Genomic DNA, 12,500 nt, shown 5'->3' with positions numbered 1-12,500 from the left:
AATTAGTTCTGCTTTTTAAACACACACACACACACACACACACACACACACACACACACACAGGAATCACTGATAAAAACTATGATGATGAAGAAATGACGACACTCGTCCGTTGAATGATTAATCCTTTAATCAATTAGTCAATCAAAAGAAAAACTCTTTTCCTTTAGGATTTGATGTTTTTATTTGAGCTGTTCTCTTTTTCTGTTTTCATATCTTTTTATTACTCTGTCCATCTCTGGTCCTCTTTATCTATATTCCTCTGTGTGCGTGTGTGTGTGTGTGTGTGTGTGTGTGTGTGTGTGTGTGTGTGTGTGTGTGTGTGTGTGTGTGTGTGTGTGTGCTCTCCTCTGTGTCCCTCCATCTCTATCTGTCTATTTATCATCTATCTCTTGAACCACTGCAGAGGGGAAAAATAAGATCTTTAGAAACATCCTTTCATCCTCTCGTCCATCCATCTACACACACACACACACACACACACACACACACACACACACACACACACACACACATACACACACACACAGAAAAAACACTCGGTCCATTTTAAAAGCTTGACGTATTTTCTCTCTTTCTATTCTGAGTGTGTGAATAAAAAAAATATCCATTTGTCCAGATACACACACACATATATGCACACACACATATATGCACACACACACACATACACACACACACGGTGAAAAGTTTAACCCTGACCTGAAAATGGAAAAGGAAGAAATATTGAAATATATAAATAAATACAAAAAAACAGGCTTTTAAACTGAAAAGTAAGACATCAGTGAAAGCAGCAGTGTGTGTGTGCGTGTGTGTGTGCATGTGTGTGTGTGTGTGTGTGTGTGTGTGTGTGAGATGGGGTTAACATGGAGGACGGTGAAAGCACCCTGAGGCGAGGCTGCCCTCCTCCCCCTCATGTCACCTATTTCTTCTTCTGTGGTTCAGTCAGACATTAAAAACCTGCAGCATTTCTTCTTCTCTGATTCAGACCTGAACACACAAACTGTCTCTGAGAGCATCAGCAACACAGACTCTACGTCTGTAACACAAACTCTACGTCTGTAACACAGACTCTACGTCTGTGACTCTACGTCTGTAACACAAACTCTACGTCTGCAACACAAACTCTACGTCTGTGACTCTACGTCTGCAACACAAACTCTACGTCTGTAACACAAACTCTACGTCTGTGACTCTACGTCTGTAACACAAACTCTACGTCTGCAACACAAACTCTACGTCTGTGACTCTACGTCTGCAACACAAACTCTACGTCTGTAACACAGACTCTACGTCTGTAACACAAACTCTACGTCTGCAACACAGACTCTACGTCTGTAACACAGACTCTACGTCTGTAACACAGACTCTACGTCTGTGACTCTACGTCTGTAACACAAACTCTACGTCTGCAACACAGACTCTACGTCTGCAACACAGACTCTACGTCTGTAACACAGACTCTACGTCTGTGACTCTACGTCTGCAACACAAACTCTACGTCTGCAACACAAACTCTACGTCTGTAACACAGACTCTACGTCTGCAACACAAACTCTACGTCTGCAACACAGACTCTACGTCTGTAACACAGACTCTACGTCTGTGACTCTACGTCTGCAACACAAACTCTACGTCTGTAACACAAACTCTACGTCTGTAACACAAACTCTACGTCTGTAACACAAACTCTACGTCTGTAACACAGACTCTACGTCTGTGACTCTACGTCTGCAACACAGACTCTACGTCTGCAACACAGACTCTACGTCTGTAACACAGACTCTACGTCTGTGACTCTACGTCTGCAACACAAACTCTACGTCTGTAACACAAACTCTACGTCTGTAACACAAACTCTACGTCTGTGACTCTACGTCTGCAACACAAACTCTACGTCTGTAACACAAACTCTACCTCTACGTCTGCAACACAAACTCTACGTCTGTAACACAGACTCTACGTCTGCAACACAGACTCTACGTCTGCAACACAAACTCTACGTCTGCAACACAGACTCTACGTCTGCAACACAGACTCTACGTCTGCAACACAAACTCTACGTCTGTAACACAAACTCTACGTCTGCAACACAGACTCTACGTCTGCAACACAAACTCTACGTCTGCAACACAAACTCTACGTCTGCAACACAAACTCTACGTCTGCAACACAAACTCTACGTCTGTAACACAAACTCTACGTCTGCAACACAAACTCTACGTCTGCAACACAGACTCTACGTCTGCAACACAGACTCTACGTCTGCAACACAGACTCTACGTCTGCAACACAGACTCTGCAACACAAACTCTACGTCTGCAACACAAACTCTACGTCTGTGACTCTACGTCTGTAACACAGACTCTACGTCTGTAACACAAAACTGACAATGATAAAATGATAAAATGATAAAAACGATAACAAAGAGACAAAAAGGACCAAACTAAACAAACATTTTAGTTTTTCTCAGTCAACTTCGCTGTTTTTCATCCTGTCAAACTCTTTTATTTTGCTGTGAAGCTGAGCTGACCTTTCTGACTCCAATCAGCTGTCCTGACCTCTGACCTCTGCCCCCCCACCCCCACACACACACAGACACACACACACTGTACAGACTGAACAGCGAGGGAGAGCAGGAGGTAACCTCGCTTTACCAAGAAAATACTGCAGCAAAACAGCTTTTATATGTTTTCATATCTGATTTCAATGGAGACGGACTGTGTGTGTGTGTGTGTGTGTGTGTGTGTGTGTGTGTGTGTGTGTGTGTGTGTGTGTGTGTGTGTGTGTGTGCATGTGTGTGTGTATGTGTGTCGTGACATCATCAGCAGGGTGTCGAGGGTTGATTGATTTAGCAACACTTAACATTAACACACACAGAGATGCATGTCAAGGCTAATCTATGCTAATCTAATGAGCGACAGGACAATGCTGTTAGCAGTAATGGATGTCAGTGTGTGTGTGTGTGTGTGTGTGTGTGTGTGTGTGTGTGTGTGTGTGTAGGTGTATCTCTCCTTGTAACGATCATTTGATCAGACAGGTTTATTACAGCTGGCTAATTCTATTAACCCTGCTCCACTGCACACACACACACACACACACACACACACACACACACACACACACACACACACACACACACACAGAGCTGTAAATCACAGCAGTGTTTCAGGAACATAAAACAGACCCTGTGTCTCTGCAACAGACTGTCGTGTTCCTGTGGAATAAAGTCACAGTTTGTTGAAATGTTTTAACTTCATTTCCCATCAGTTTATGTTTAATTCTCTCTAACATCTGACAGGAGATGTGTAAACACACACTCTGGACCAGTTTAGTGTGTGTGGATGTAAAGCAGCTGTTACACACCAACAGGAAAAACACACACACATACAGTGACCTGAGGAGGAGTGTGTGAGTACTTCCTGTCTCCCTGAGGAGGCGTCGGTTGGAGATAATTCAGCTACAACCTGGAGGGGAAACTCAGGTTTCTCTCCTCCATCTCACATATTTATTGATCAAAACGTCCACCTTCACTATTTTTACTTTTACTTTTCACCACAACTTGAAACAGGAAAGCGTCGACCAATCAGGAGCAGGAAACAGGAGGCATGTTGGAGTCGAGTCAAGCGACGGTGAAACCAACAAGAATCTTTTTCCTGATGCAGCAGGTGAAAGTGAGGCTACGGGAGCTAAAGCAGACTGATGGGGTACGACACGCTGAGAGCCAATCAGTGAGCACTGCGGTGAAGCATCGGTGTCAACAAGAAAAAAACTGATGAGTCCAACAACATCAAGAGAACACGCCAACAGACCGTTAACTTAGCTAACAGACCGTTAACTTAGCTAACAGACTGTTAGCTGAACATGTAACAGAAGAAAAAACACCACAAAGTAGAAAGTCATGAGTTCAACAATGATTCAAAACAAGAAGCTCTCTGATCCGTCATCATGTCAGACACAATCTGAGCCTGTCGATGGTCGAACACTTTAAGAGGACGCACTTTGACGGTTCACAGGAGGACGTTACAGTCTGTTTGTGTCCCTCAGTGCTGAGACACATTTCACAAACTGTCCTCATTAGACACTGAGACACAAAAACTCCATGATGACATTACATAAGACATTTTGTCAACATAAAGGTACGAAGGGTAAAGGCGTGGTTTCTGAGTTATGGCCAACAGTTATGGGGTCAGAGGTCACAGCTCAGGTGTCATCCTGCTGTGTTCTGATGCACACAATCTGACCAATCGTCATCATTTCACTGCTTTCCTTTGTGAAAACACAACGGAAACTGAAAATCTGGAGGGACATCGGGACATATTTCAAGATAAAACTACAGATGTGATAACACATTAGCTACTGTAGCTAACATTAGCATTCAACTACCTCTTAGCTAACAGTACCATTCAATATTATTACATGAAATGATATAATATATATTTAATCTGAAATATCAACGCACATCTAGGGCGCGTTAATTTACCACGAAGCCTGTCAGAGGAGGTTAACAACAAAGTTAACACAAAGTTCAACAAACACATTTATAAACAGACTCGTTACTTTAGTTTTAATGGATCTGAGGTGAATTATTGATTATTGTTATTTTTCATGACTGTGCGCCGCCTTCCAACATCAAGACTGATCTTAAACTAAATGGACGAAACAATAAGACACAGAAAAGACGATGTAACAAAAACTATATGTAACAAGACAAAAATGATGTCACATGACGAAAAATATGTAACGAGGCGAACAACATGTCAGAAGACCAAAATGAAGTAACAAGATGAAAACTATGTAACAGGATATAACAAGATGAAAATGACATGAAAGATGTAAAATAAGGTGAAAATGATGCAAAAAAGACGTTGAGACAGACAGAGACGGAGACTCTGGTGGAGAAAAGACGTGTGTTGATATTTCAGATCAGTTCACCTTTACTCTGGTGTCATGTGACAAATGCTAAAGTTAGGAAGTGACTGAATGCTAATGTTAGCTGTTGTCCAACAGCAGCTAATGTTATCAAATGTGTAGTTTTATTTTGAAATATGTCCTGATGTCCCTCCACATTTTCTCTACAATTGTCTCTTCAGTTGCTGATCAATCAGGAAATGATGAAATGATGAGTCTGGAACGCAGCAGGATGAAGGTGACGTCATAGGAAAATGGCCCCCGTGTGAATTTGGTGAATGGGTTATGATGTGTGGTGAAGGTGAGGGTCAGGCTCATGCTCAATGTCAGGGGTCAGAGGTCACGGCTCCTGGGGGTTAGCTGGATAAAAGATGAGACATATGACTGTGGCTCTGGTGAGTCAGCCACTAATTTGCAGGGTTGGTAGTTCGATCGCTGGCTCCTCACGTGACCATGACGAAGGGTTAAACGTCGGGGATCTAGGGTCAGCGGGTGTTGGGGAAAGGATAATGTTACGGGTTCAGATCGGTGGCACAGGGTCAGTGATTTCAGGGTAAATGTAGGGGTCAGGTTCATGCCACAGGTCAGACACATCACACAGTCCAATCGATGTCCTGCTGAGGACAGAGTCAGCCGCCTAAAAAAATCAATATCACTATATTTGGAATATTTTTATCACTTTACTTTGCTGTCAGACAGACTTTTCTGACAGGAAACCACCATCTCTACAAACCAACCAAACTCCATTGATAAAATCAGTGATTTTAGCTCACTGAACACAGGAGTTGTTGGTCTCCTGCTGCCTCCATCTGTTAGTGTGTTTGTGTTGTTGTGTGACTTTGGTGTGTTAAAGGGTTAGTTCACACTGACTGAATCTCACAACAACACAAACACACTAACAGATGGAGGCAGCAGGAGACCAACAACTCCTGAGTTCTGAGCTAAAATCACCGATTTTATCAATGGAGTTTGGTTGGTTTGAAAGACTATAACTTCCTGTCAGAAAAGTCTGTCTGACAGGAAGGTAAAGTGGTGAAAATATTATAAATACAGTGAACACTTAAACTGATATTGATTGTTTTAGGCGTCTAAAATCCGTGGTCCTGCTGGCTCTGTCCTCAGCAGGACATTGATTAGCTTCCCACAGTGGTTCTGACCTCCATCTACTGAAGGTTACACACTGATGGTAGAGAAGAACCTCAGACAACCACACTGCAGATAAAACGGACTGTCCCTTTAATGCCCAGCAATGACAATGATTACAGGTGGATGACTTGTTCGGGATGGGGGGGCAGGCCTTCAAGCTCATGATCGGGGGTCAGAGGTTGGAGGTTAAGGGGAGCCGGGGCTTCAGGCAGGACACACTCGGAGCTCAGGGTTTCAGGTGTGAGGGTGAAGGTTACAGGTGAGAGGTCAGAGGTCAAACAGGTTACTTACAGGTAGTAAGTGTAGGAGTGATAATTTCTTCGTCTGAGTGGTGGGGGGCGGAGCAGAGGGAGGGATGGAATGGAGGGAAAGAAAAACAGAAAAACAGAAAAAGGAAAAACAACAGATTAATGTCTTGGAGAGAAAAAACAGAACAGATGAGTTAAATTATTCTGTGTGGAGGTGGAGGAGTGGAGAGTGGTGATTGGCTGGTACGAGGTGTCAATCAAAGTGTGAGGGGGAGGGGATACTTCTGATTGGAGGTGAATGTGTGAAAAGAAGAAATATCTGATGCAGTTTAATGCTGTGAAGAACTACAGTTCTGTCAGACGTCTGATCGATCAGCCGATCGATCGATAATCTGTTTGTGTGTAGCTCTACATACTGCACAAATACTTAAGATGTTCTTCTCACTTTCTGTTCAGTGTAGAACCTGGTTCCAAACCCGTCAGTACACTGTGCAGAACTGAAACAGAACTCTGACATCAAGTCACAAATACAGCTGATAGATTTGATTTTTTATCAACTTCATTTGTTTCTCTAAACAAATTCTGATTCTGAATCAGCTGCAGCAGCAAGTACACGTCACCACAGGGTGCAACAGTCCCCACAGCAGAGTCGGCGGCAGAACCGATCTAATCGGGGGCGCAGAGTAACCAGCAGGGGGCACAAACTGTTCTTCAAGAACTCAGTATATGATGAAAATACTTTTTAATATGAGTCTGCATCAACCAACAGGCCATGTCCCTCCCTCCATCACCCTCTCTCTCATACAACACACACACACACACACACACACACACACACACACACACACACACACACACACACACACACATCGAATGTGAATAGTGAATCTCCAAATTTAATTTGACAAATTTAGACTCAAACTCACACATTCCACATTTTGCGTAATAATGAAAGTCAAGTCTGGAACCAGGAAGTGAATTAAATACGTCTTATCTTTAGAAGAGCTGCGAGCGGCGACTGTTGTCGCAGCGTCCTTTCTGGTTAAGTCCCTTTCAAACGCCAGCTGAACCAACTGGACCTTTCCTTCGTGGAACGTTACGCCTCTGTGTTCTGAGAGAACGTTTCTCAGGGTGGAGGATGAGTTCTCACACACGGCTGTGGAGGCTCCAAATGTTAAAGCATGTTTGAAAGCAGTCGATACTCTCGGCGCTGCGGTGATGCGTGTGGTTCTTGGGGACGATGTGCTCGACAGTCCAGTCCCCTCGATTGGCTGCGATTGTTTTTGTGAGCTGAAAAACTGTTGATCAGCTTCGTTCTCCGTCTCAACAACAGGCGACTGGGACAAATCCATAATGTTTTATATCATTTACCAAAGACGATTTCACGTTCAATACCATAAATTTAGTAATCAATAAAATACAAAGTTTGGCACAAAGGCTTGGCCTGCCTGTGGGTGAGTGGGGGGGGGGGGGGGCATGGCCCGCGAACGCCGACCCCGCCCCACAGTCTTCTCTGACGTGTTCTTCATCTTATTCCTTATTCTTACATCACTTTCTATCTCACTGTGCTGTTTTTCCTCTTGTTTCGTCTTTTTTGTTTTGATATGTCATTTTTAGTTTTGTTATCTTTTGCGTCTTCTTACGTTTTTTTCCCGTCTTGTTTCATCAGTTTTGGTCCTGCCATGTCTTTTTTGTCTTACTGTATCATTATTGGTTCTTCGGCGTATTACACTGTTTTTGGTCTTGTTCTGTCTCTTACATCACTTTTCATCTTGTTGTCATTTCTGTCTTGTTCCGTCTGTCGTGCGTGACGTGCGCCGTGCGTGTCGTGCGTGTCGTGCGTGACGTGCGTGACGTGCGTGACGTGCGTGACGTGCGTGACGTGCGTGACGTGCGTGACGTGCGCCGTGCGTGATGGATACACCACAGCATCATCTCTTGTATCTGTTACTGTCACATCCACTGAGACTGAATTTGTTATGAAGGAGGCATGCATTGACACCTAATAATCAATAATTCCATGTCATGTGTCATGTTCAAATGTCTGGAAAACAAATACTCAAGTAAAGTACAGACTACTACTACTTAAATACAGTAACAAAGTATTTGTATTTAGTTACTTCCCACCTTTGCACATTACCACTGAGCTGCAAAGATCAGTACATCTGTAGCTTCTAACTGAATCTCTGTGGGTTTAAGTTTAGTTTCTCTCCTGTTTCTACTTTATTATACTGTTTCATGTTCAGCTGAGAGGAGTCCAGTTCAGTTCCTGCTGATGGAAACACAACATTTACTAATTCTGCTGCTTCACAATAAAAGCTCTCTGAACTCTTCTTGCAGCATCTCTGTATTTGGGTTAAACAGTCCAGACAGATGGTGAACACAGTCGCTTGATGAGGGTGTGATGTGTCATGTTTCCATGTTCCTTCATTTTGTTAAAACTTGGTGAGTAAAATATTCATATGCTGTAAAAGAAATGGTGCAATTATCCTTTAATCAGTTGCTGAACCCCTGCACACCACTCCACCTCTCAGGGCGTTGCTGTCCTACAAAAAAAATTCTGCTCTCTGGTGGAAGGTTAGTGTGCAGCCAATCAGAGTTCACACAGTCAACTTCCTGTTTTCACTCCTGCTGTAATGAGTCTGACCTCCGTCTGCTCGCAGAGTGAAAATCAAACGCACCCCGTGAACATTAAAAAGCTCATTAGAGACCGAACAACCATCTCTCTCTCTCTAATATCTGTTAGAGAGATCAGAGCTCCATCGACCCAACACACACACACACACACACACACACACACACACACACACACACACACACACACACTCTCTTTACATAAAACTGTGTGTGTGTGTGTGTGTGTGTGTGTGTGTGTGTGTGTGTGTGTGTGCGTAGCCTGAAGCCATTCAGCTCGAGGCAACTCTGGAAAGTAAAAAAAAAACAAAGAATAAAACGTTCTTTCATCTAAATTTCTCTCTTATCGTCGACGTTCTCCAAACACACACACTTCTCTCTGTTTAAGTGTGTGTGTGTGTATGTGTGTGTAGGATACATTGTGTGTGTGTGTGTGTGTGTGTGTGTGTGTGTGTCCCAGTGGGGGTGTGTGTTTGATGTTGGAGAATAAAGTCGGTCCACATATAGTTTAATGGTGATTACTGCTGCAATCTGCTCCATTATTCATCCTCATCATCCTCACTGTCACTGTGTGTGTGTGTGTGTGTGTGTGTGTGTGTGTGTGTGTGTGTGTGTGTGTGTGTGTGTGTGTGTGTGTGTGTGTTTGGACATAATTGTGTCTTTGATGTAACTTCATTTATCTACAGTACATATATACATGTGATATAAAATAATAGCAGTATTGCTGAAGCTTCACTTCACATTGAATCCACATTCTTAGTTTTTGTTCTGGTTCCTCTCAGTAGATTTGAGTTCCAGTTTGTAGAGCTGTCAGAATGTGACGTTGGTTTAAGTCTCGTCTTTTATTCAGACTTGTCTTGGTCTCAGAAAGATAACACACTGGTGGTTTTGGTCACCAAATCTAATAAATGAATCAACATTAATTGAAACCATTACTTTATAATGATAAAATAATAATGTTTGCTATAACAACAGCTGCACATGTAGATGATACCAGAGTCCTGCTCCACATCTTACAGAGTCCTGCTCCACATCTTACAGAGTCCTGCTCCACATCTTACAGAGACCTGCTCCACATCTTACAGAGTCCTGCTCCACATCTTACAGAGTCCTGCTCCACATCTTACAGAGACCTGCTCCACATCTTACAGAGTCCTGCTCCACATCTTACAGAGTCCTGCTCCACATCTTACAGTCCTGCTCCACATCTTACAGAATCCTTCTCCACATCTTACAGAGACCTGCTCCACATCTTACAGAGTCCTGCTCCACATCTTACAGAGTCTTGCTCCACATCTTACAGTCCTGCTCCACATCTTACAGAGTCCTGCTCCACATCTTACAGAGTCCTGCTCCACATCTTATAGAGTCCTGCTCCAAATCTTACGGAGTCCTGCTCCACATCTTACAGACTCCTGCTCCACATCTTACAGAGACCTGCTCCACATCTTACAGAGTCCTGCTCCACATCTTATAGAGTCCTGCTCCAAATCTTACGGAGTCCTGCTCCACATCTTACAGAGTCCTGCTCCAAATCTTAGAAATCCTGCTCCACATCTTACAGACTCCCCTAGTAATTACCTTTAACTAACATAAACTACTATGAAATGCTGTAGGCTCCTACAATATTACCAACCATTTACTTCCATTAACATGAACTGCCAGTCCTTGTTCTGGTTTCACCACACCTGGGATATTAATAACCACTCATTACTATTACTGACTGTATAATTACCACTAACTCAACACAAAGATCAGCTGAATGAGTCGCTGATGAAATGAGTGATTCTGTCAGAAATGAAAGATGGCTGCTCAGCAGACATTCAGCTGTACAGGGTCAAACCCCCTCAGACTGAGCAGATACAGCTGGGACAGACTGCATTTAATATTAAAACATTTAAAACCAAAGGACAAAAATCAATCAACTCTGAAAAATAACAAAAATAAAAGACCAAAAATATACAAAAACCTTTGATGAACAGACAGAAATCAATGAATTTTAAATTTTAAAATGACTGAAGTAGAGAGGAACAAACGTGGAACAGCAGACCACTGTGGTCATGTGACAAACAAACAAACTCTTATTGGCTGTGTGTGTGTGTGTGTGTGTGTGTGTGTGTGTGTGTGTGTGTATTATTCTTACCGTTTCTTCATCAGCAGGATGACTCCGAGGAAGATGATGATGAAGAGCAGGATGCCTGCGATGGATCCAGCGATCTTCACCGTGTGGTCTGACTGTTTCTCCTGTTCTGGTTCTGGTTTCCTGGTTGCAGCTCCTGAAACCATTGACATCCATTAACAATCTTAAACATGAACATGAACTTAACTACAGTGAACTACCCACTAACTACTGTTAACTACCTGCACATTAGAACAAATCACTGTGAAGTGGAATGAATCAAATACTTTAAACTGACATCGATTACCATTAACTGCCAGTTACTACCATCACCTTCCACTGACATTTACTGACAGGAATCTGAATAAATTCTAAAACCATTAACCAGCATTAATGGTAACTACCTATAAAATATCACAAATTGCTGTTAAACTGCTGTTGAGTATCTTTTAAAAAATACATAACACCATTAACTTTCATTAACATCCATTAACTACTACTGATACTACTATGACTTCTATCTCTACTACTGCAAGATACCTTTTATGAAATTTTAAACTAAAAATATTTTGGTAAAACGAGACATTTGACAGCGTCACCTCTTTCTGTCAAACAACTGTTAATCAATTAATTGAGAAAATAATAGAACTCTCAACTCAACAATGAGAATAATCATTAGTTGCAGCCATAATTAACACTAACTCACATTAAATTTAAATTACAACATTAACATCCAGTCAACACTTAAAGAACAGCCACTTTTCTGATCATCACACCTAGAAGATCAATCAGTTTTTATTACCATTATTAACCCATTAATTACAAATGGCAACTTTTAATTGTATTGATTATTATATTCTTTTATCTATTAAAAACACTACAATTAGTCACCATTGAGTCCCATTCATTTAACCAGTTAATTAACTATTGACAGACACTAATTTCATCATTCTCACATTATAAATAACCTTTAACCCTCAAGTGTAATTGTTACTAACAAACACATCAATCAATCAATGATCAATCAATAACACTGTTATTGGGCAACAAACTGCATTCAGCAGATCATTATTAATCCATACAGATGATAATCTAACATCTGCATTAATTAGAATATTGATGAGCTGCTTCTCTGATGAAGGTGTGGTGACGGAGAGAGAGCAGACTGAAGAGGAGGAGACGATGAAGAGCAGAGAGTCCTTCTGATTGGATGATGTGACGGGATGTCAGTCCCATGAAAAACCCATTACCTGCACTGTGTGTGTGTGTGTGTGTGTGTGTGTGTGTGTGTGTGTGTGTGTCCAGGTGTAATATCCTTCCAGATGACTCTGTAGATGAGAAACGTTCAGGACAAGATGTCGCTGTAATATGTGTGTGTGTGTGTGTGTGTGTGTGTCATTTTAGACCTCCGACACTTTCCCATTCAGAATCTGACAATATCC

At 42.2% G+C, this 12,500-nt stretch overlaps 1 protein-coding gene across 4 annotated transcripts in view; it reads right to left on the bottom strand.

The window, feature by feature from the left end:
• Positions 1-12,500, bottom strand: part of LOC146307941 (receptor-type tyrosine-protein phosphatase mu-like) — a 131,292-nt gene that overhangs the window by 36,824 nt on the left and 81,968 nt on the right. For 2 of the 4 annotated variants that reach the window (XM_084747300.1, XM_084747302.1), the window contains 2 exons: positions 11,083-11,215; positions 6,349-6,381 (listed from right to left, as the gene is read on the bottom strand). In XM_084747300.1, coding sequence (XP_084603426.1) covers positions 6,349-6,381; positions 11,083-11,215 — 166 coding nt within the window. The remainder of the gene's footprint in view (positions 1-6,348; positions 6,382-11,082; positions 11,216-12,500) is intronic. The other 2 variants (XM_084747301.1, XM_084747303.1) reach the window with 1 other exon arrangement.

This window comes from Lutjanus erythropterus, chromosome 21 (genome assembly GCF_056507025.1).
Source record: "Lutjanus erythropterus isolate fLutEry1 chromosome 21, fLutEry1.hap2, whole genome shotgun sequence".
Lineage (NCBI taxonomy): Eukaryota > Metazoa > Chordata > Actinopteri > Lutjaniformes > Lutjanidae > Lutjanus > Lutjanus erythropterus.
The sequence above is the reverse complement of the archived record's forward strand: the minus strand, read 5'-3'. Positions and strand labels throughout refer to the sequence as shown.